At 41.3% G+C, this 25,823-nt stretch overlaps 1 protein-coding gene and 1 non-coding gene across 2 annotated transcripts; one reads left to right on the plus strand and one right to left on the minus strand.

Moving 5' to 3' along the window:
- Positions 1-1,148: 1,148 nt before the first annotated feature.
- On the plus strand, positions 1,149-25,563 carry LOC134651216 (alkyldihydroxyacetonephosphate synthase). Its single transcript, XM_063506286.1, has 12 exons — positions 1,149-1,423; positions 4,145-4,231; positions 10,368-10,659; positions 10,995-11,180; positions 12,159-12,332; positions 13,764-13,880; positions 16,816-16,962; positions 18,591-18,740; positions 19,382-19,498; positions 23,999-24,159; positions 24,860-24,981; positions 25,373-25,563. Exons 1-12 carry the CDS (start codon positions 1,251-1,253, stop codon positions 25,561-25,563), a joined length of 1,917 nt encoding a protein of 638 aa, XP_063362356.1. The 5' UTR covers positions 1,149-1,250.
- Positions 15,278-15,350, minus strand: Trnaa-agc (transfer RNA alanine (anticodon AGC)). Its single transcript has one exon. It is a non-coding gene; the product is annotated as a tRNA-Ala (tRNA).
- Positions 25,564-25,823: the final 260 nt, after the last annotated feature.

Genomic DNA, 25,823 nt, shown 5'->3' on the forward strand with positions numbered 1-25,823 from the left:
CTTTCAATCCGGAGGTCGCGGGTTCAAATCCTGGCTCGTACCAATGAGTTTTTCGGAACTTATGTACCTACGAAATATCATTTGATATTTACCACTAGCTTTTCGGTGAAGGAAAACATCGTGAGGAAACCTGCATACATCTGCGAAGAAATTCAAAGGTGTATGTGAAGTCCCCAATCCGCATTGGGCTAGCGTGTGGACTATAGCCCAAGCCCTCTCGCGCATGAGAGGAGGCCTGTGCCCAGCAGTGGGACGTATATAGGCTGAATTATTATTATTATTATAATTTATATGAGGGTAACAAGCAGCACGTCTACACACACCCTACATAATTAGAATTACTACATCAAAAATAAAAATAAAAGGTAAAATCTTACACAAATCAAACTCGTCCCACAGTAAGCTCAATAACTTAAATAAGGCTTGTTTGTATTGTATTGTATTCGGGGTACATACGAAATTAACGTGATCAAAACATGAGTTATTTTCAAAAGTTGCTGAACAAATGTTGGTCAGTTTGAGGAGTACAGCCTTTAGTTTAATTTATTGCTCCTGTTGCAGGAAGCACCCTGTATAATATAAAAAAACAACGGGTTGCACTCAGGGAGTGCCGGCAGAAGTGAAAACTCAATGACTAGTGCAAAATACACTATGAATAATTAAGGTTAACGCCATCTAGCGTTAGAGTTAATTACTTGAAACCCCTAAGCACATCACTGTTAGTACTCGAGTTATATTAATACTAGTTAGAGCGAAATTCACTAGATGGCATTTAAATCAATAATAATAATGCCATCTAAATGAGTGGCCATCTAAATCTTACGGTCACGTGATCGTCTTACGCTGTCTCGAGTTTAACATTTTTTCCCCACCTCAAAAAGTGCACAGCGCCGCTAAAGAAGTTTTCACTTCAAAAACAAAATCAAAATGCAACTAAATCTTTCAGATAAAGAAATGACCAAATACCTAAAAACAAAAGTGCCGCCATCTAGTTTAACAGTTCAAATATAAATGCATGACAATACCTAATGTCCCTAATGTAAGAATCTCATCATATCGCTACCAGATGGCGCTATAATCAAGATTACAATATTATTACAACCGGTGCCTAGATGGCGCTAAAGTAGTATCACCCCCTTCGTCTGCTTTACCGACCGAGCATTTGTCACCACATGCGCGGCAGGCTGCGCGATTTATAAATTTCGTACCAAATGGTAGCGGACACAAATCTATAATCGTCGGAACTAAAAATGTCAGCTGCATCTGTAAGCAGCTCGATAGTTAACGCAAATGAAAACAGCAATAACAGGACAGACGACAGTGATAAAAATAAAATGTCTAGTGTTAAAAAGAAAAGGGATGTAAATACGAACAGTGGGAATGATACAATTATAAAAGTGAAAAGTGTTATTCCTAGACGAAGGTAAGTTAATTACAAAATACAATACAGTTTTTTCAAGGTCCTGTATAAGCCCACAGACTGCAAGCAATAGTTAGAACAAGCTGTTAATCATGTAATTTATGTAATATATATGTATTTGACACATTTTGCGTGTAAACTGAAACATAGATGTTACATGTTTTACAAACCGGCATCTCTGCCCTACATTTCTGGGTATAATTAACCGTGCGTTCTAAAATATTCTCCATAGTTTTCTGGAGTACCTAAACATGAGTGCACGGTTATAGCTCGTTGTTTTCGGTTTAGCGCGGTTTTGTACAAGTGAGCTTCCGGGGCCCGGTCCATACAAAAGAGTCAAGTAACCTACTTAAAAAACTATTCGTGTGGTAATAGTAAATATTAGTATCAAATCAATATTTACATATTTAGCCGCGACGAAAAGTTTTTACTTGGTTAATTAAGGCAGATCTGAAAAGTTTTTAAGTACTTACTTATTTACCAACTTCGGAATTACATATACCTATTTGGAATTTACCGTCAAATTATTCCAAACTTTTGCTAGTTTCTAAAAACTGATTACCTAAATGAGTTGATATAATAATTTAGTAAAAACTAACCGTCTAGCGATGACTAGAGTGTACGGAAAGAGAAGACCCGTATAATGTATGGGTGCCCTTAATTCCCCGACTCTTCTCTTTCCGTACACTCTAGTCAAAATTTGGTCTAACTACATCCAGCATTTCGCAAATAGAAATTATTTTATTATTACTTCCAACTTACAATGATTAATATTCGTGTACAAACCCACATTAATATGTGACTTGATAATATCATGAGTAATAACTTCTTAGTACCTATAAATAAGGTGCATTTATTATCTTATCTTTATTATCACAAGATAGGCGTGTTACTGACCGATATTGTTGCCTACTTACACACTTCCGAAAAATTCAGACAAACTGCTACACGTTTTCAGTTAAATTCTTTTTTTTTAATCATTCAAAACGAAATACTTACCTACATTCGTTATAAAACTGCTTTAAAGTTAAGAATTTCATAAATGACCAAATTTAAAAACTTTAAAAGTTATAGTCGTTATGGGTTAGGTACCTACCTATAGATAGAGTCGAAAGAGAAGAGTCGTGTAATGTATTGGGCCCCATAATTGAGTACTTAAATAATTTCTAAAAAGTTGTTGGACGGTATGAGATTTCATTTGTTTTCAACTTTTCATTTATTACGTATAGGTAATGAATGTTTCAATTGTTCAATGCTCGAAACCCATCATACAATCACAATATATCATATCACAATCGACACAAATGTCATACCTACCTAATATCACAATATAATATGTAAGTACTTATGTCATAATCCTTTCAAAACATTCTTCAGCGAAACGAATTATATACCTACCTACCTAAAATATCGTCAGCATGACATGTAAAATGAAGATGAAGATAAGTAGGTATACAGGGTGGATTTTTTAAATGGGGCACTATACCTAAGCAGCTAATAAGTACCTGATGCCGTGCTGTTACGCAAAAATGGTATTAGGAGTGACTTGTCCTAACTTAGTAAGTAACGACGAATAGCATTTACAGACTGGAAAAATCACAGTCAGCGACGGAATCGTCAATTTTGTGTTATTTTTTGCTAGTTCCATTTTTGATCATGATCTGTATGATCTCTTAGACTAACCAAGGTCAGGGCATTAGAAAAACCAGAAAATAGCACGGGATCTGGTATCTACCCTATTTTCAAAAAATCGCCTCTGAATATAAATAAGATTTTTGACGAGTCCATATAAAAACGATGAGGGTCCGTTTTTTAGGGTTCCGTAGCCAAATGGCAAAAAACGGAACCCTTATAGATTCGTCATGTCTGTCTGTCTGTCTGTCTGTCTGTCCGTCTGTCTGTCCGTCCGTATGTCACAGCCACTTTTCTCCGAAACTATAAGAACTATACTGTTGAAACTTGGTAAGTAGATGTATTCTGTGAACCGCATTAAGATTTTCACACAAAAATAGAAAAAAAAACAATAAATTTTTGGGGTTCCCCATACTTCGAACAGAAACTCAATTTTTTTTTTTTCATCAAACTTATACGTGTGGGGTATCTATGGATAGGTCTTCAAAAATGATATTGAGGTTTCTAATATCATTTTTTTCTAAACTGAATAGTTTGCGCGAGAGACACTTCCAAAGTGGTAAAATGTGTGTCCCCCCCCCTGTAACTTCTAAAATAAGAGAATGATAAAACTAAAAAAAATATATGATGTACATTACCATGTAAACTTCCACCGAAAATTGGTTTGAACGAGATCTAGTAAGTAGTTTTTTTTTATACGTCTAAAATCGCCTAAATACGGAACCCTTCATGGGCGAGTCCGACTTCAACTTCAACTTCAACATTTATTCAGCAAATAGGCCACAAGGGCACTTTTACACGTCAACATTGAATTTACATACAAGCAAAATAATAATAATTATACATCAACAATTATTAAATACAACTACAACTACCAAATCAAACTAACGTAATACAATTACTTAGAGATGTATAAGGTCTCTTAATGTCGAATTACATAAAAAAACTATAATAATAATATTAAAATAAAAACAAAACAGATACATGGAAAAAAAAATCTAAACTTATTTAGACTCGCACTTGGCCGCTTTTTTCCTAATTTGTTCGCCAAATAAATTAAGCACCTACTTATCACAATTCGACATGTTCCAGACAAGAGCTGCTGAAATGGTGGGGCTGGGGCTACAAGGACTCCAAGTTCGAGCTGATCGACCAGGCGGCGCGATTCACAGGCGACAGGTCAGTTCCTTTTACTTTCTCACCCTGTATATCAGTTCTTAAAATCCTTGTTTATTGGAGCTCTACAACGTTTGAAGAACTTGTGTTTCAAATTTCATGGATAAACTCCAGCGTTTTAGCGATTTTACCCTCATTTATTATTTGATTCAAATTTCCATCCAACACATCCACCACGTTTACAAAGTTTACATGTTTGATAATGAATGGAGTCGTGGAATGTATTTGGCCCCATACATTCCACGACTCTTCTCTTTCCGCACAGACTCTACTTAGTAAAATATACCTACTCATGGAGAAATTCAGAGAAACGCAAGTTTAATTACTGTGTGCACCTAAAGTAATTTCAAACCTAAACTTTTTTTGCGTTCCTATAAATTTGTCCATGGGTGTAATAGTTTAACACCTATTTTAATAATAATTAAGTGGAGTCCAGACGAGACAATTTTTCGCCCCAATCTGATGAAATTGTCCGATCGAATCATGCCGTGCGGCCCGGGTGCGGACGCAAACGCCAATTTGATTCCCCGATCAAATCAGCAGGTGCGGACACAAAAATGCCCATTTTCGAAGTTAGTATGTATGGAATGCAAATTGGTGATTAAATTGGACGTGTGGACGCTAGATGAGATTGGCGCCAATTATTTTCCTGATCAAATCGGTCGATTTGCCCAGCTGATCTGGATACGGCTTTATTTGTAAACATAAGGCCGAATTGATAAAATCGGGTTATTCCCACTAGTTACCACCAAGTTGTTACCCAGTGAACTACTGGGATTTTTTTTTTGTTAAGAGTTAAATACTATAGGTACGTCACTGTCGAGTCTGCAGGGGTTTCGTAGTATATTTGCTAAGTGGACAGTAATGAATGAATGATGTCCTGCACAGGAGCCTTGGGGACTCTATTCATCCACATTTGCGCAGGAATGCTCATGTCATGAGCGACTGCAGCCGATTCTCGGCTTCGCCGGCTACCGTCTGCGGTTCTTCAAAAAAGTATTATTTATTATTATTAAGACCACATCTACTTCAGTCCAAGTGGCTAGAATGCCTACACGCTCATCCAGACCAGATCCAGCCGGTGACGTGACGCCACCAGTCCGTGAGCCGAGCTAAATTGCCATTTCCGTCGGTTTGGCGACGTGTCGCGTAATGCGAATTGTTATCGCGTGAGTTATGCCTCTTATGAGCGATGGCCAGGCGCCATGTGAGAGGGTCGTGAACTCTACTGAATGGAGCGGCGAGTTTAAGTGATAAAGTACTCAACATTTTGGCAGAAGTATTTTTTTATCTCTAGCCGCCCAAAGACCTATAAAAAGATCTCCCATTATGTAATACATATAAAACAAAACATAAAATTAATCAGATTTGAACATTCAAATCTGATTAATTATATGTTTTGGCAAATCAAAATTGCAATAGTCTTGGCGTGTTTTGACACAAACTCACAAGGACAAAAAGACTTGATAAAAAGTAATACTTAGGTAGAATTTCCCGCCTCTTCACATCGCCTCGTATATTGTGGAAAACCACCGTTTCATAGAAATTTCGTTAAATAAATTGTCCTACTGAATGACATTCAGAATCATGACGTCAACAAATCAGATGCTACGTTCCCATCCACGACTATAATTTATTATTTCTAGTGCCTTGAACAAGTTGAACACGCTTTGAAAAGAATTTGCTATTAATTTCATTCCAAGGCTAAGTGATAAATTTAATACCTTTGGAAAAAAATACCAAAATAGATCGAGCGGGTTATCTTGAATGTCATATAAAATTACTGTAAAAGAATATCACATCCCTAATAAAAATAAAATTATGAGACTTAAGTATTAGTAGCGGTAGCGGTGGTGGCCGAGTGGATATGATGTCCGACTTTCAATCCGGAGGTCGCGGGTTCAAATCCTGACTCATACGAGTACCAATGAGTTTTTCGGAACTTAGTACGAAATATCATTTGATATTTACCACTAGCTTTTCAGTGAAGGAAAACATCGTGAGGAAACCTGCATATATCTGCGAATAAATTTACAGGTGTATGCTGTGAAGTCCCCAATCCGCATTGGGCTAGCGTGGGGACTATAACCCAAGCCCTCTCGCCCATGAGAGGAGGCGTGTGCCCAACAGTGGGACGTATATAGGCTCAAATTATTATTAAAATAATTAAGTATTAGAAAACCAGCTGCAAAAGTGTATGGCCAATTTTCCAGTGCTGAAATCATTTGTCAAGAATGTTACGATGATTTATCACGCGTTGGACACACGTCTGTAAGTGATATATAAATAAAATAAATAAACAAATAAGTGTAGGGCAGTACAAGTACAAGGTTTTGCATTTGTTTTACGACGGTCGACCTGCGTTATTTGTTATGAACAATATCCTATTATTTATATTGACTTACTGAACACTACTTATTATGTCATGTGTGGAGTGGAACTCCATACTTGTTCAAACTGCAAGTGCAGCGTCATTTATTGCTATTGGCGAACCTTATTATATCCAATATTACATTATGACTCATAAGTTTATTATAGAGTTGCACTTGAAATAAGTTAAAGGATTTCTCAGTAATGTAGTGCGTACTTAACATCATTGCAGTAAGGCTAAACAATCTAAGATTGTATTATAAGTACCTAGGTATTAACTATAAAACTCCATATTATGTTGTGTAATAGTGTGCACCATATATGACACGCACATCACTCACATGTACCCTAGGTATATATACCCTAGCATAAGTATCATATATCAGAATAAACCTATCATCATCATCATCATATCAGCCTTTTATCGCCCACTGCTGAGCACAGGCTTCTCTTCGAGTACGCCACTTATCCCGGTCCTGAGCCAATCTCATCCAGAAGTGACCCGCAATCTTCCGAATATCGTCTACCCAACGACCCAACGGACGCCAGGCACTCCTTTCGTCTGTAAGCGGCCACCACTCCGTTAACATTTTGGCCCACCTGCCATCACTCTGCCTGGCAACATGTCCCGCCCAGCTCCATTTAAGTTTGGTAATGATGTATCCGACGTCTTGCACCTTGGTGCGTCGTCCACCTAAACCTATACTCCACCACCACCAGAGATAGTCCCACGCCACATGTCGACCCTGCCAGGATCGCCATGTGAGGTTGGGATTAAGACAAACAACTGCTTGCTATGATATTGGTATAATACATGCGCGTCAAATTATACATTTGTAGCTTTATATACCTACTCTAACACTGTATGTATATGTGTGGGTAACGTATAGCACACACTATAATTGATTAATAACAACGGCGGAATTGTCAGAAAAATCTAGTATTTACTTTTCTGCTTTTGTATTTGTTCGCCAAAAACTTTGAGCCAATTGCGTCGCGCCGCGTCGCGTCGCGTCTCGTAAAACTTGATGAAAACAAAAATTCCAGCAAGTTTACTACGCTCAATTTAGAGGTTGTTTTGCGCATGGTTTGAGTTGATGTTTGCTCTAGTTCAATACTATTTTCAATGTTGACTTGCGCCTAAGTAAGCCGCGATCATGCCCATAATGCTAGCTGCCGGCCAGTACGTGAACTGTGGGCGCAGCATGGTTCCATTATAACGCCTGTACACTATGCCCGTCACTTTCGCACTTAAATACTTGTTAGAACGTGACAGGCATGGTGACAAGCGATAAAAATGCGACCGTACTTTGCCCGCTGCGATGGTATACCTAAGTATAATTTTTAACTTAATAATTAGATTGTATATAGTACATTACGATAGAATTGCGAAAAATAGGAAATTCGCAACGAGTGGTGATAAATTAAAACACAACCGAAGGGAGTGTTTTAAGTAAATCGACACGAGTTGCGAATTACCTATTCGCACATGTATCGAAAAACGTTTCAGGTACCTACAGTAAGTACATATGGCCCCTTAAATTATCGACACAGGTACGTAATGTGCTAATTATCGCACTAGGGCGGTAAAGTAGCACCATATGTACTGTAAATATTACTATAAAATGTACCCTAAAGTATCAAGTTTTCTTAGTCATACCACCTGGATGTAGGTACTAAAGAGACGTGGTAAAGCATTACGTTACATTACAACACTTTAAATAAATATTAAGCCTAGGCTAATATTTGGCTGCCTCCTGCGTATTTAGATATTTAGTGATAGTTTGCTAATGGCGTTTCTAAAAAAGACCTTCAGTTAGTGTTACGAGTACAAGACACTAATATTACAGGGATTTGCTCACCAATATATATAAAAAAGCATTGACATATTTGGGCATGGTAACATGGTAACACTGGGTACACTAATACAGTACCTAGATGGTTTTTAAAAATAACAATTCAATTATTATATTATTATTATTATAATTAGCCATCATAGCCTTTCGCCATCGCTCTACGCGACAACACTATAATATCATCTTCACCACTTGTCCTCAACTGTGCGTTTCTCCAGAAACTTCCTGCCTCGCACAGCTAAACTATGGAATGAACTGTCGCCTGCGGTATTTCCGGACCGATACAACCTTCAAACCTTCAAGAAAAGAGCGTACTCCCATCTTAAAGGCCGGCAACGCACTAACAACCCTGGTGTTGCGGGTGTCCATGGGCGGCGGTAATCGCTTGCCATCAGGTGATCCGCCTGCTCGTTTGCCTCCTATATCATAAAAAAGCCAATAAATTTACGGTAAGTATCTGGGCGTTTTCTAAAATAAATATCGAAAACCTGATTCTCGCAGATCCTGGTGTTTTTGGGTTCTTTCAACTCGGACGGAATCACTAGCATATTCAATTCTGATGATAAAATAAAATGTCCCAAAAATTTGTATGAAAATCGTACGTTCCACTACGTCACGCACATACAAGTGAAAAAATTTTTCATACTAAAACGTGACGTAATGGAATGGACATTTTGGGACATCTTTTTTTAATGGCGGGATGGAGAATGCTGTCGATTCTGAGTAGAATGAGCCCAAGAACGTCCAGATTTGAAAGAATCAGGTTTTCAATATTTATTTTAGAAAACGCCCATCTTGCTTTTGTCTATTTTTTATTCTGTGCTTTTGTACAAATTTTGGACTGAAATAAAATGTTAGTAGGACAAATTAGGAAAATCTAATTGTCATTTTGTGAGTCAGGTTTTATGTTATAGGTACCATCTTCTATAGATTAAGTACAATTAAAAAAGACTGTGGAAAAAGTGTAAGTAGCTAATCTAAGAAAAAGCAGTGTTTTGGAATTTGGCGCCCCGGGCCAATACGTTTCACCGCCCCAGAAGTCAAGGAAGAAAAACAAAATGCAATCCGCTAGGGGCGGCATATGCCTGAGGGTTGGCGCCCCGGGCCATGGCCCGGTTGGCCCTAGGGTAAATACGCCCCTGAGAAAAAGCCGGACTCGATGGTTCTTGGTGGTGGTTTGGCAGATTTTGTGCGTACGGTTGTAAGGTTAGGTGGAATAAGAGAAACTATGGAGCAAGAGAAACACTTGAAGGGAAAATAAACAGAGACACAAGATATTATTAAACACTAAATTGAATGATAATACTAAAAATAAATAAAATGAACTTGAAAATATTTACACAGATGGACTTTCCTCATACGGTGTCTGTTGTCCCGAGCAAAATAATCTATGATTCACATACCCCACCTGACCTTAGGTACTCTTCCACAGATATTATACGTCTATGTACTTATGCGATCTAGGACATTAGTTCTCGGAGCCGCACGCGCACGCTGTTTGCTTGTTTGCTAGAATTAAATGAGCCCACAACACAACCTTTACTATTGTTTGGTTGCATTGCATACTCCATAGTCAACAGCGCCGTTTGCTCTGAGGTGACATTCTGGTATAGGTATGTACGCAGGTTTAACGTAATAATGAGCTGCGAAATACCTAGAATTAGCACCTCGTTCGACATCAAAAATTATCGCATACCTACTAAGAAATATGTTTTTATGAACTATGCACAATTAATTGAGTTTAAAACCCCTTTACTGACCAGTAACTCTACTATACATTATATATTTTCATCTGATCAGGTATCTTGAAGACATAAAGAGTCCTCTCCACCCACTACGACCGCCAACAACTAATAAGGGCTAGGCTATTAAATACGACTCAAGAAAACATAACCAACATTTCCCCCTTCCAGATACTTAATAGGCGGGAAATCCCTCCCGCACTTCGCCCCATGGGTGATTCAGAACCTCAACATCGACCTCAGCAAGCAACCCAAAACCACGCCACTTCCCACCTCGTACCCTGACAGCAGGCTGCCCAGCAACGTTCGCGAGGAGTTGGAGACGATAGCGCTGGTCAGCGTGGACGGGATGGACCGGCTGATTAGGGCGCATGGGCAGACACTTAGTGACATGGCGCAGCTCAGGAGCAACAGCTTCCCGAGGATACCGGACGCTGTTATATGGCCGGAGTGCCATGAGGATGTAAGTGGTATTTACCTACACACACAGGCATTACGTACTTAGTATACCTAGTACTTACGTACACCCAGAATAAATCGTCATTATCCCATTTTATGAAACGATCGAGCGTATCTTTGAGAGGTATTAAACAGTACCTAACTCACCATCTGCTAGTCTCCTTGAGCTCGCTAGCTCCATCTTTAACTTCTCGTGCTTATGAATCAAACACGAAAATAACATAAATAAAAAGATTTTTATTTATAATGCTTGGAACCGACCTCGACTTAGTTTTGACTTGGTCCAGAATCACGGACATTTGTTTCACCATTTTTCACAAAATCACATTTATTTTACAGGTCGTAAAGATAGTCTCACTCGCAACTAACCACCAGTTCGTGATAATCCCGTTCGGCGGAGGTACTTCAGTATCTGGCTCCATCACGTGTCCGGCCCGTGAGCCGCGTCCCATCGTGGCCCTCGACACGAGCGGGATGAACTCCATCCTGTGGATCGACCGCGACCAACTCCTGGCGCGCGTGCAGGTCAGTTCACTCGCCACCACTCCGTGATAATGTTCGTCTGGTGATATATTGGTGGATATAGTGTTCCTTTGTATTCGTGGCCGTAAGTTTGACACTCGTAGCCATGAATCTAGTATTTTACTGGTCATGAGGGGTGGGGGCAAATTACCGAACGGGATAGTCTTATGTATCTTTCAGTAGGAGTAGCAGCGAAAGCGCTAATATTGTTTGTCCTTGTCACAGTCTCACATGTTTTTTATTTGTCACCGTAAATTATAATGGATTATGGTGGGCAACATATAAATTTGATCAATCATAGTGTCGCATTGCGTATGCTTTGTCCCTCGGCACGCGTATACTACTTCTACAGGATCCTAGCTTCTATGCTCGTAGCTGAAGTATATGACTGCTGCAAGCTGTACAACCCCGTATATTAAAGACCATCCCTCACACACTCAAAAAGACAGCAAAGTCTATCCATATTACAGCACCTGTAGTCTATAATAAGTTGCCAAAATCCATAACAGAGGCTGTAAGCGATCCAAGTATAAATATAAATTAAAAAAATGGCTTATTGAAAAATGTTTCTACAGTTATAAAGAATTTATTGAACATAAAGAAATAACATTCAATAGTGTGTATGAATAATTATTAAATTATATTTTATATTTGTTTGAATAGTTATTAAATTATAACAATTAAATAATGAGTTATAAATAATTGCAAGCTATTATTTTTATAAATTGTTATGTGACCGTAATGAACAAATAAGTTGTGTGTAAATAATGTGTAAATAATGTCGTATGTATAATAATTGAATAATATGTAAGTTGTGACCTGTAATTTATCATTACCAATAAAGGATGTCTATGTCTATGTCTATTTTGCGGTGTCAAGCGCAGTTTGACAATCCACTTGCAACTCTTATGCCTTAAAATCCCTGCCTCTATAATCTGTCATAAGTAAAACACCTGTTAAGGATATTAGTTCTTGTTACAGACGGGTATAGTTGGGCAAGACCTGGAGCGTGAGATGCGCGCCCGCGGTCTCACCGTAGGCCACGAGCCAGATTCCTACGAGTTTTCGACTTTAGGAGGATGGGTGGCCACTAGGGCCAGCGGGATGAAGAAGAACACCTACGGCAACATCGAGGACCTTATTCTTCAGACCAAGGTAGGACACAAACAAGACTTGCTAGCTTTCCACGTTAATCTGGATTCCAGTATTAAACAGAACTGCATAGGGCTAACTAGGGATTAAGTTGAGGCCAATAGGGTATTTGACTGTATTTAAAATAAATTATTTTATACCATGCAAGAAATAAAGCACCAGAAGATTAATAGAGAAACGTAGACAGCAGTTATTTTTAGACACAATTTATATTTTAAAACCCGTATAAAACTATAAAGAGTAGGTAATTTGATTGTGACGTCACATGCTATATAGTGTTTCATATAAATTCCATAGTAGCAAAATCGTTTTGACAGTTCGAAAAAAGAAACTGATTTGACTAGTAGTCAAATACCCTAAGTGGCTGAGTACTTCCGACAGTTCTCGACTCAATAGCCCCCATCGCACCTAGAAGCGTTGATACTTGGTATGCCTTTCAGCAACACCAATGTGTGTATATACGGTAAATCCGCCGGTGTAATGTATAATCAACCCTCAATGCCGGACAATCCCGAGAGATTTATTTATTTTATTTATTATTTTATTAATTCATAAAATTTACACAGCTTTACAGCGGACTAATGCACGCTGTGAAATTTATAATAGACAGTATTTATACAAACAAGGTACATGATACAGTCTAGAAAGGAAAAACAGAACAAAATGTCAGAAAGAAAACTAATAAAAGACAGAAGATTCACGCTTATCCATCGCCTCACAGAACTTCATACATTCTTTACACAGATCCATCCAACTACTTGCAAATACATCACATTCCGGTGCTGATGCGAGGAGCGCGTTAATATATTGTAGGGCGCGGACAAGTGGTGATTTGCCATGGTACGTAGTGCGTGTTTTAGGCACAGCTAATAGGTGACGACTACGTGGTCGAAAATTAAATTGGGCCTTAGCCATCAGATACCTTTATGCAAAAATGAATACCTCTGCCGAACTGACATGACACTAATGATTCTATAGTTATTTGTACAACAAGAGATCAAAGTTTGATATTTCTTCGAGTGCTTATTTTGAGTCCCGTGCAAGCGAAAGATTCTATAATAGATTCACGAGCGTAGCGAGTGAATCTAATTTAGAATCTTGAGCGTAGTAAGGGACTCAAAAGCGCACGAGATGTAAATAACTTTGATCTCGTGTAGTTCACAAAACTTTTCACCTCAGCAGTGAGAACATATTAGAGAACCCGAAAAATGTATTCCTTCTTCATCACTTACCTCTATTCACTCATGTTTTCTTAAGATATACCAACAATTAAATTTTCACCTCAGCATCTCGAACAAGGGTACTTTGCTACTTAAAAACAGTGAGCAAAATCGCATTTTGCTCACCGAGTGAGCAAAATCGCATTTTGCTCACTGTTTTTAAGTAGCAAAGTACCCTTGTTCGAGCTGCTGAGGTGAAAATGTTATTTTCCAGACGGTGACACCAACAGGCGTGCTAGAAAAGAGTTGTCGCGTGCCGCGCATCTCGTGCGGGCCGGAGTGGGAGCACGTCATCATGGGCTCGGAGGGGTGCTTCGGGGTCGTCACTGAGGTACCTTTTTTAGGGTTCCGTACCCAAAGGGTAAAAACGGGACCCTATTACTAAGACTCCGCTGTCCGTCCGTCCGTCCGTCCGTCCGTCTGTCACCAGGCTGTACCTCACGAACCGTGATAGCTAGACAGTTGGAATTTTCACAGATGATGCATTTCTGTTGCCGCTATAACAACAAATACTAAAAACAGAATAAAATAAAAATTTAAGTGGGGCTCCCATACAACAAACGTGATTTTTGACCGAAGTTAAGCAACGTCGGGCGGGGTCAGTACTTGGATGGGTGACCGTTTTTTTGCTTGTTTTGCTCTTTTTTTGTTGATGGTGCGGAACCCTCCGTGCGCGAGTCCGACTCGCACTTGGCCGGTTTTTTTTTTAACGATGTGGTAATGCTGTTACGCATACCCCCTGTCGGGGGTTATGTGGGACTCCCATTTCCCATTCCTTTCTCTTAGCGAGAAAAGGTGGGAGACGGCCTACCCACTAAACTCACATCTTTACCCGCATTGCCGTATGGGGGACGCCATGGGATCGCTAACATTCCGCCATTCCGTCACTGAGGTATCTGCCGCTACCATAGAGAAAAAAATACATAGAGTGCTCACTCCACACTGATGTTTTAGTACCAAAAAGACTATTAGCATCTAGCATCGAGTAGCGGAACTATCAGTACTGCTACTTGACAATAGATGTAGCACCGACCGGAAAGTCTTATGCTGTTGAGATAAGACTTTCCGGTCGGTGCTACATCTATTGTCAAGTAGCAGTACTGATAGTTCCGCTACTCAATGCTAGATGTAGACACTGAAATTAATAGTCTGAACTGATGTATGGAGTGAGCACTATGTATTTTTTTCTCTATGCCGCTACCATAATAAACTATGGGCTTCAACTACCTACTTCTTATTGTTAAGTACTTAATTCTGTACCAGGAGAAAATAGCAACAGTTCCTGCCAAATAAAAATATTAATGTTTTGCCAATTTCAATCATACAAAGGAATGCAGTAGTCTCTGGAGTTGCAGGCGTCCATAGGCTACGGTGACTGCTTACCATCAGGCGGCCCGTATGCTTGTTTGCCACCGATGTGGTATTAAAAAAAAAAACAATATTATAGTTCCACAGAGTAAGAAAAATTGTTATTATTTCATGATGCATGCATTTCAAAAGTTTGTCCGCGATACGACTTGTAAATGATTTAATTTACCGCAGCTGTTTACTATTATTGCAGCTGAACTAAAGTCTATTTTTTTATTCGGTAGACTAAAATGACATTTCATAGTATAAAATGACATTTTATGTTCATACTATGAAATGTCATTTTAGTCTACCGAATAAAAAAATAGACTTTAGCTATCGGAAGCTGTCTAGGCAATCTTAAAAACAAAAAAATACCGTTGGAGGCGCGGGGTATCGATCCCCGTACCTCTCACATGCTAAGCGAGCGCTCTACCATCTGAGCTACGCCCCCGGTGACATGGCTAACGAATTTATCGATAGCAATAAAGTGACTAAGTACACACTGCTCGATATACAACTTTCACTTCGAAGTTAATGAAGCGCGAGACACGTTACATATCGCAGGGCAGTGATAACTTTTCGATGTCCTTCATAGCCCAGACTAGAGGTTATGTTAGGCCCTGGTCTCCTATTTTATGCTGTACGCGGCGTCTGGCGTCAGCGTCAACGTTTTTGAACAAAAAAGACGCTGACGTCGACGTCTAAAACAGACCACAACAGTACATCTCTATAGTAAGCATCGTGACGCAGACGCTGTAAGCGGCCGATGGCGTTTATAGGAGACCAGGGCCTTATGGCGTCTGGCGTTAGCCGCGAAAGCTGATCCAACCTCGGCCAGAAGCCGGAAGGCTTAGTCACCTTTTCTTTAATATATGACACATTTATCAGTTTAAATAAATAAATAAATATTTTAGGACATTTTTACACAAATTGACTAAGCCCCACGGTAAGCTCAAGAAGGTTTGTGTTGTGGGTACTCAGACAACAATATAATATATACAGTAGGGCCTCGATAATCCGAACTTTAAAAAAATGCCACCTGTACGGAACTGGCGAAGCGTTCGGATTATAGTATGTTTATGTTATAAAGAAAATTATGGTAGGTATATTCTAAAAAAACATATTTATTGAGACTCCAAAGTAACAAAAACAAAGAAATTAATCAACAAAGTACCTTAGCACAAAATAATCACGAACTATTTATTGACAGATTAGACGTAGCATCATTCGTCAGCCCAGTCCAAACAAGTGGTCAATGCCGATGCCGATATAGCTTGCGAGTAGGGAATTTTTGTGACATTAAGTGCCGAAGAATCGTCAATAAAAGACTCGTCACATCCAGATTCGTCAGGCTCTTGCGAAAGTTGGGCTATGATCTCATCGTCAGTTCAGAGAAAGGGGTCACTCGGCAGTTCGGATTAGCCTATGTACGGATTATCAAGGCCCTACTGTAATAGGTATACTAATACTTTTTAAATACATAGAAAACAACCATGACTCAGAAACAAATATATGTGCTCATCACACAAATAAATAACATTTTTATTTTTATTTTATTTATTTATTTATTTTATAAATGCCCTTACCGGGATTCGAACCCGGGACCATCGGCTTCACAGGCAGTTTAGAAGCAAATAATTTATGCTCGGATTCATTTTTTAAGTAACTACGAGGGGAGGCTGAAATATTCGCGGCCTAAGCTAGAAAAAAAAACAAAAAAAAACCTGCTACTTTTTACCTCGCCTTTGCCGCCATTACTAACGATTAATAATTAACATTTACTTTAATACTCTCTTTCATTTTTTTTCTAAGGCCGCGAACTTTTCAGCCGCCCCTCGTATTACAGCAGATTTTGACACCTACTTAATCTCCGGATGAGTCCTCTAAGTGCCGATATATTACATTTGATATTACAGGTGACGATAAAAGTGCGTCCCCTGCCGCCGGTGACCCGCTACGGCTCGCTCGTGTTCCCGGCGTGGGAGCACGGCGTGGCCTTCGAGCGGGAAGTGGCCGAGAAGCGGCTGCAACCGTCCAGCATACGGCTCATGGACAACGACCAGGTACCGTGTGACACTAATACCGAGTGACGATACAAGTGCGTCCCCTGCCGCCGGTGACCCGCTACGGCTCGCTCGTGTTCCCGGCGTGGCCTTCGAGCGGGAAGTGGCCGAGAAGCGGCTGCAACCGTCCAGCATACGGCTCATGGACAACGACCAGGTACCGTGTGACACTAATACCGAGTGACGATACAAGTGCGTCCACTGCCGCCGGTGACCCGCTACGGCTCGCTCGTGTTCCCGGCGTGGCCTTCGAGCGGGAAGTGGCCGAGAAGCGGCTGCAGCCGTCCAGCATACGGCTCATGGACAACGACCAGGTACCGTGTTGACCTCATGTTGTATTATTGGTACAGCCCCTACTCGCCATGGTCTGGGCATAGAGTGACCCCTTAAGATAGCCAAGGAGTAACTCCAATCGTCCATCATACGGCTTATGAATAACGGCCAGCAGGTGCCACAACAGGGGTCCCGTTGTTTCCCATAAAGTTTAAAGTCATAATGTATCGTTTGTCATATTATCATTAGTCATCAAACTGAAACCGTTAACTTTTCAGGATTTTCGTCAGGTTATCCTATAGATGGGTTAGGTTAGGTTAGGATTGTTTTATGGCAATCCTGAAAAGTGACGCGTTTCTGAACCAAATAAATTATGATAACGAAATTGCAGACAAACAAATTATGACTTAAAACTATTTGGGAAACAAGTAAAGATAGACCCGCCACGACACCGTTGGTTCGAGAATCAGTTTGGCATTTACACTTCGCATTGGACCAGGCTGAATATTGTAAAATGATGCTGCCCTTTTTAGGGTTCCGTATCCAAAGGGTAAAAACGGGACCCTATTACTAAGACTCCGCTGTCCGTACGTCCGTCCGTCCGTCCGTCCGTCCGTCTGTCACCAGGCTGTATCTCACGAACCGTGATAGCTAGACAGTTGAAATTTTCACAGATGATGTATTTCTGTTGCCGCTATAACAACAATTACTAAAAACAGAATAAAATAAAGATTTAAGTGGGGCTCCCATACAACAAACGTGATTTTTGACCGAAGTTAAGCAACGTCGGGCGGGGTCAGTACTTGGATGGGTGACCGTTTTTTTGCTTGTTTTGCTCTATTTTTTGTTGATGGTGCGGAACCCTCCGTGCGCGAGTCCGACTCGCACTTGGCCGGTTTCATCTTTAGCTGACGCTTGATTATAGTTCACTTCGTTATTGTGGCAAAAAACCCAAATTTTCTTGTTTAACTCATATAGAATAAAAGTCGCTTCCCGCTGTCTGTCCATATGTATGCTTAGATCTTTAAAACTACGCAACGGATTTTACGGATTTTATTGCGGTTTTTTTTTAAATAGGTTGAACGATTCAAGACGATGGTTTATGTATAAGGCTTAGCACGCACTGCGGTTTTTAAAAAGCGGTTCCGCTACCGCAAAAAATGTAACGTACGGCATTCTTAAATCGCAAGTGCGTGCGCTTATAAAGAATGCCGTACGTTACATTTTTTGCGGTAGCGGAACCGCTTTTTAAAAACCGCAGTGCGTGCTAAGCCTAATTTGTTAACTCGTGCGAAGCCGGGGCGGGTCGCCAGTAGATAAATACATAAATGTAATAAACCCTTCCCCGTTTTCAGTTCCGTTTCGGTCTCGCGCTCAAGTTCGAATCGTCGTGGGGCGGCGTGATCCTTGACGGCCTCAAACACTTCTACATCACTCGCATCAAGGGCTTCGATCCGGCTAAACTATGCGTCGTCACGCTACTGTTCGAGGGGGAATCCGAGGAGGTAAATACAGACTTGGCGAATCTCTGTTCAAATTTATCTTTACACAACAATACAGTACTGCCGTGCTAACAACATATGCAGTAATCGCAGTTGAAAAGTCATGCAATTGTTTATCTTGTTCTCTTTGAATAAGTTCTTTATTTAAACGATGATTTTCATGCAAGTACTGCACTTACTATTAGCAGGGCAGAGTAGGTATCCTAGAGCAGCCATGCTCAAAATGTGTGCCTAGTGGGCTCCGCAAAGCCTCTGTGCGGGCTCCGCGAGACAAAAAATCAAAACAAGCTTTTATATTATTATATGCCTCCTATGTATAGCCATACATAAAATATATAGAAATTGTTTAATTTTTACAAGCTTTTGTTCGTACGGGTTTTGTACGGTACGGGTCAAATCTTGCAAGTTAAATTTGACCCACAATTTGTATAAGTCGGGTGACAATGCAATATTATGGTACCATGGAGCTGATCTGATGATGGAGTGAGACAGGAGGTGGCCATTAGGAACTCTGTAAAAAAACAACGCAACTGCGAATTGTGTTTGGGGTTTTTAGAATTGTCTCGACGAGTATTAGTTGTCTGTGGAAAGAAAAGTACAGTCAGCGATAAAAGCTCTTTTGCCAAAAACTTTTTCTTTTTTAGGTGACCGAGCGGGAGAAAACGATCAACGCCATCGCGGCTAAACATGGCGGCGTGCCGGCGGGTGCCACCAATGGAGAGAGGGGATACACGTTCACATTTGTCATCGCTTATATTCGGGTGAGTCTAGTTTATACTTTGTAGCTTTCTAGTAGAGCCCGAAGGCTTATCCTATTGTCTATTGTTCAGTAAAACCGCACGCGCTACTTACCTGCAAAAAAGGGTCTTCATTATTCTATTTGGCACCTGAGCGCGGGCTAGTCCAACGCTCAAAAAACCAGTGTAGGTGCGCTCTCCGATAACGCGCCTTTGTTACGCATCTCGATGACACATTTTAGACTGGTTCTGTAGCGTTCGACTCGCCGGCACTTAGTAACCGAAGTACCGATTTTTTATGCAGGTGGTTGTGGCACGTGGCACGAGCGGTTTTTCTTAACAATAGACAATAGGATTAGCCTTCGGGGTCTATTAGAAAGCTACAAACTATACAAGTCGTTTTATTGACCATTTGAAACCTAATGCCAGTGAAATTTAATTGTAGAAGGCATTCTTTTGGATGCTATATGATAAGAGAGAGAGAAGATAAATGGCTCTTAACTAGCAGCCATATTCGAACTTTAAGATACGTCAAATATTAGATATAGAAACGATATGGGTCGGATATGTCAGTATTTGTATCATATCTAATATTTGACGTATCTTAACTTCGAATATTGCTGTAGGTGTATAGAGAGATCTTAGAAACTCAATATGGATTCCCTTTTCACAGCAAAACAAAATTGCATAAAAAAACGGCTTCCCGTCATACCATTTGTTTCAAATTGGTACTTACTAAATCATTTTATAATTTAAACAGTTGCCTTATTGGGACCGTGCAAGATGGCAGCGCCGCCTAGCGTTCGCAACGTGGTCGGCGCTGTCAAATAACGAGCGCAACAAAATAAAGATTATTCCATAAAAATATATATATTTACTATAATGTACCTACTAATTTACGCTAAATTCAAATGGAACTGAACAACCGGGTACTTCGCTGGAGGCTGCCTCAAGATAGTTCGCTGTGACCATTTTTTTATACTACATCGGTGGCAAACAAGCATACGGCCCGCCTGATGGTAAGCAGTCTCCGTAGCCTATGGACGCGTGCAACTCCAGAGGTGTTACATGCGCGTTGCCGACCCTTAGTCCCCATACGCACGGGAGCTTTTTCAACGCGCGTTAAAAAAGCGTTTGAATGACACAAATGGATACATGTGTATTTATTCACACGACAGCGGTGGCGCTTATTATCATCATTAACTTTAGAAGCGAAATGAGTAGTAGTGTAAGCAGGATGATAAGTTTTAACTGTAAGTCGCTAAAGAGGTCGTTAGAAGGAATAAGGGAGTTATGTGAATTAGCTGATGTCCTATTGCTGCAAGAAACATGGCTGTTAGGGCACGATTTGCCACTGCTCGGTACGGTACACAACGACTTCGCGTACACAGGAACTACTGCGGTCGACTGCGGAGCCGGCTTGCTAACTGGGCGTCCGCACGGAGGAGTTGCTGTACTATGGAGGAAAACGGTGTTTAAGGACGTATCGGTGGTGAAGTGCGGTAGTGCGCGGCTAGCGGCCATTAAGATAGCAAGGGCAAATACTGAGGTGCTAATTTTTACTGTATATATGCCAGTAAATGCCCCGGATAATTTACCGTTATTCACTGAGTGCATGAGTGAAATTAGTGCCATTAGTCAGGATAATCCAGGTATTGCGGCAGTGTACATTTTAGGTGACTTTAATGCGCATCCCAATGAGCTTTTTTGCAATGAACTATTGCAGTTTTGTGAAACACAAAGGTGGCATTGTATAGATCTTGAGCTGTTGGGCACTGACTCTAAGACGTATACTTTTACGAGTGAAGCCCATGGGTGTGACAGATGGTTGGATCACTGCATTGTCACAGAGGCAGCGAGAAAAACTGTGCGAAATGTCAGGGTTGAATACGACGTGTATTGGTCCGATCATCTGCCGCTTATAATAGAGTGTGACCTGGAAAAAGTTGAAATTGTATGCGATAGTTCTACGTCACGGAATGAGGGCGTATTTTGGGGTGAAAGAGAAGCAGCTCAAGTCGAGCTCTACCAGGCTATCTGTCACAGGAAGTTAAAATTGCTGGACTTTCCTGCTGAGCTAACGTCATGCGCGGATAAGCTATGTAGCGACTCTAATCATAAAGTAGTACTAGATAATATGCATAGTTATATAGTGAATACCCTGACGGAGGCAGCGAAAAAGTCTAGCAAGAAAAAGCAGGGGAAACACTGTAGACAGGTGGCCGGATGGAACAGGTACGTGGCTCATGCTCACAGGGATGCCAGAGAGAAATTTCTAGTGTGGGTGTCTGCGAACAGACCTAAAATAGGTCCAGTCTACCGGGACATGTGTGAAGCCAGAAAGCTTTTTAAGTCCAAGCTGAAATGGTGTGGTGGTGGTGGAGGTTGATAAAATCATTAAAAGCATGCAAAGGAGTAAATCACCGGGACATGACGGGCTCAGCATCGAGCACCTCAAGTACGCTGGGGTACACTTGCCGCGGGTGCTGGCAATGTTCTTCACGCTGTGTATGAGGCACGCCTATCTGCCCCAGCAACTTACTAGTACAGTGGTAATTCCGTTGGTCAAAAACAAGACGGGTGATCTTTCGGACATGGGGAATTACAGACCTATTTCTCTGGCCACTGTACTAGCGAAGGTGCTTGACAGCCTGATTAACGCGCAGCTTTGTAAACATATTAAAATTCACGACGCTCAATTCGGCTTCAGGCCAGGTCTGTCGACGGAAAGTGCGATTTTGTGCGTTAAGCAGGCTGTCAAGTACTACAAGGACAGAAACACGCCTATTTATGCGTGTTTTCTGGACTTGTCCAAAGCTTTTGATCTGGTTGTGTACGACATATTGTGGGACAAGCTGCAGAAAACCGATCTACCTAGGGAGTGCGTGGCTTTATTAAAATATTGGTACAGCAGCCAGGTCAATCGCGTAAGATGGGCTGGGGTAGACTCTGAGGTGTACAGGCTGAAATGTGGTGTACGGCAGGGGGGGTTGTCATCCCCCGTCCTATTTAGCCTATATGTGAATGAGCTGATAGTACGGCTCAGCAGGACGCATGTCGGCTGTCATATAGGTGATATCTGTTTCAATAACATAAGTTATGCAGACGACATGGTCCTGCTGGGACCGTCGGTTGACTCCATTAGGAGATTACTTAGAGTGTGCGAGGGCTACGCTCTACAGCATGGTCTTAAATATAATGCGAATAAAAGTGAGGTGCTTATTTTTAAGGCAAAAAAATATAACCCAAACACCCCGCCTAAGATCATGCTGGGGGGCGAGTCCCTTAAGATAGTGAACCAGTTTAAGTATTTGGGCCACATGCTAACTGCTGAACTAAATGACGATCTGGACCTGGAGAGGGAAAGAAGGGCGATGGCAGTGAGGGGGAATATGCTTGCCCGCAGGTTTGCACGTTGTAACGATCAAGTCAAGTTGACGCTCTTTAAAGCATATTGTCAAACTTTTTACACGTGCAGCCTGTGGGTAAGCTTTACGCAGAGGTCCTATAACACCTTAAGGGTGCAGTACAATAACATCCTCAGGATGCTGCTGAGGCTGCCGAAGCACTGCAGTGCATCAGCCATGTTTGCCGAGGCGCGGGCGGATGACTTTTTCGCTATAAGGCGGAAAAGAATTGCCTCGATGCTAAGGCGGGTGCGTGGCAGCAGCAACAGTATGCTGAGGGTGTTGGCGGAACGCCTGGACTGTCCGCTAACCAAGTACTGGGTGGAGGTTGTCATTGGCAGGACCAGGTAGTGAATAAAAATATCTACTACCTGCTCCTGTCAGTGGAACCTTTTTTTTCAAATTAATTTTGTTTTTTTTTTTGTTGCTGTTTTTTAACTAACATAGCCTTTTTTAAGTTTGTAATACAACTAACATCTCTATGGACATACTTAGTCTGAAATAAACGATTTTTTTTTTTTATTTTTTTTTTTTATTATTTTATCAAGCGTTGTTGGATTTTCGACTTTAAGCGTTGGTCGTTAAATCGAATTTAGCGTGTGGACGGATTCAAGCGCTTTTTTAACGCGCGTTGAAAAAGCGCTCGTTAGTAGGAGGCCTTACACCCCGCACTCTCGTTGAGCTCTGGCAACCTTACCGGCAGGAAACACAACACTATGAGTACCAGGCGTGGCTCACTCCGCGATTTCGTCTACTTACAAGTACATGGCCCACATCAATTTTGGTGTCTAGCCATAGTAGTTGCCGCGCACCGCTACGGAACGGGGACGCCTGCTCGCGCTTGGCATATCTGTCGTAATAGACGCGTTTTGTTAGAGAGTGAACCTTCTGTAGGTACTATTATTGATTCTGTGGTATGACCAGGGGCGTATTACCCTAGGGACATCCGGGCCATAGCCCGGGGCGCCAACCCTCAGGGGCGGCATATTGGATTGCTAGCGGATTGCATTTTGTTTTTCTTCCTTGACTTCTGGGGCAGCGAAACGTATTGGCCCGGGGCGCCAAAGTTCAAAAAACGCCCTGGGTACGACTGAAGACAAGAACTGTTCGTTTCCAGGACCTGGCCCTGGACTACAGCGTGGTAGCGGAGTCGTTTGAGACGTCTGTGCCCTGGGACCGCACGCTGGCGCTGTGCGCCGCCGTCAAGCGCCGCGTGCGCGCCGAGTGCGAGCGTCGCGGGGTCCAGCACTACCACATCTCGTGCCGTCTCACACAGACGTTAGTACTCATCTACTTACTCCCGTGTCTCTGGACTACAGCGTGGTAGCCGAGTCGTTTGAGACGTCCGTCAAGCGCCGCGTGCGCGCCGAGTGCGAGCGTCGCGGAGTCCAGCACTACCACATCTCGTGCCGTCTCACACAGACGTTAGTACTCATCTACTTACTCCCAGTGTCTGGACTACAGCGTGGTAGCGCGGAGTCGTTTGAGACGTCCGTCAAGCGCCGCGTGCGCGCCGAGTGCGAGTATCGCGGAGTCCAGCACTACCACATCTGCCGACTCACACAGACGTTAGTACAGTCAGCAGCAGAAGTTGCTAAGCGGGTCAGCAACTTCTGCTGCTGACTATACTCATCTACTATAGATGGAGCTAACCCTTTGACCCCCAAAGACATCAACTGACGCGAGGGGCTACAGCCCAATATCCAATTCCGACAAGGTTTAAGTGGCTAACACACTACCGCACCGCACCGTGACTTTGGAGCATCGCACTCATAAGTGAGAGCGAGAAACAGATAACTCTTTCTCGCTCTCACTTATGGATGCGATGCTCCAAGGTCACGGTGCGGTGCGATCACTTTAAGATGACGCGCCGCGCCCGATACGCCGATCTGTTCTAACTTTTACAACCAAAGTTTGTGCAAAGTTAGCGTGCTCAGAGTCTAGCCCTTTAATTGACTTGTATTTTTTTCATTTTCAGATATGACGCCGGATGTTGCATTTACTTCTACTTCGGATTCAACTCGTCGTCGTTCAAGGACCCCGTTGCGATGTATGAAGATATCGAAGAGGCCGCTCGAGATGAAATTATCGACTGTGGTGGTAAGCTAAAGTAAAATTATAGTGTGTCAAAGATCTGTTTGATTTCGAACATAGACAGAGAGAATCATACTATCTTTGTCTTACACTAGTACTAGCACCCAAAAGAAAAGGATGAGTATTGTTTTTTTTGTTCCTATTTACTAACAAGATTTGGTTGACCCAGTATAAATTGACAAAGTTTTCTACACTAAAAATGTCTATGTATATGTATAATCGAAATTCCTTGGTCCAGGTCTATTTTTAAAAACAAAACAAAATTGATAGAACTGAATGTTGGCTGTATTGATGTTTGCGGAAGTTTGAACGAGCAATAACGCAAATATGAAATACACGACGTAGTAATACTGCAAAAAAAAATTACAGTTTATGATCTAATTTTTTTTTATTCCAGGTTCAATATCCCATCACCATGGTGTTGGTAAACTTCGAAAAAAATGGTACAAAGATACAGTAAGCGAACCCGGGAGAAGATTATTACTCGCCGCTAAGCAAACTCTAGATCCCGACAATATTTTTGCCCTCGGAAACATGGCGTTTGGCGAAGACAAACACGAAGAGGCAATAGTTAAAAGTAAACTATAAGTTAAAAAAAAAAACTATAAGTGGGTACAAAATATGACATAGTTTTACTTATTGCTTTGTGTGTCACTCACAAAGTGACAAAATGTAGGCTAAGTGTCATTGCCGTCATTGGATTGGATTTTTCATGTGTTATAGCGGCAAGTCAAAGGTCTACCTAGAGACAGGTAGGGCCTCAGTTCTTGTTTTGTTACTGGGTTGCGAGCTTGTTATTTGGCAAAACATTTGGACATCTTATCAAAACAAAATGTAAACACTTAAAC

The sequence above is a fragment of the Cydia amplana genome, chromosome 9 (genome assembly GCF_948474715.1).
Source record: "Cydia amplana chromosome 9, ilCydAmpl1.1, whole genome shotgun sequence".
NCBI lineage: Eukaryota > Metazoa > Arthropoda > Insecta > Lepidoptera > Tortricidae > Cydia > Cydia amplana.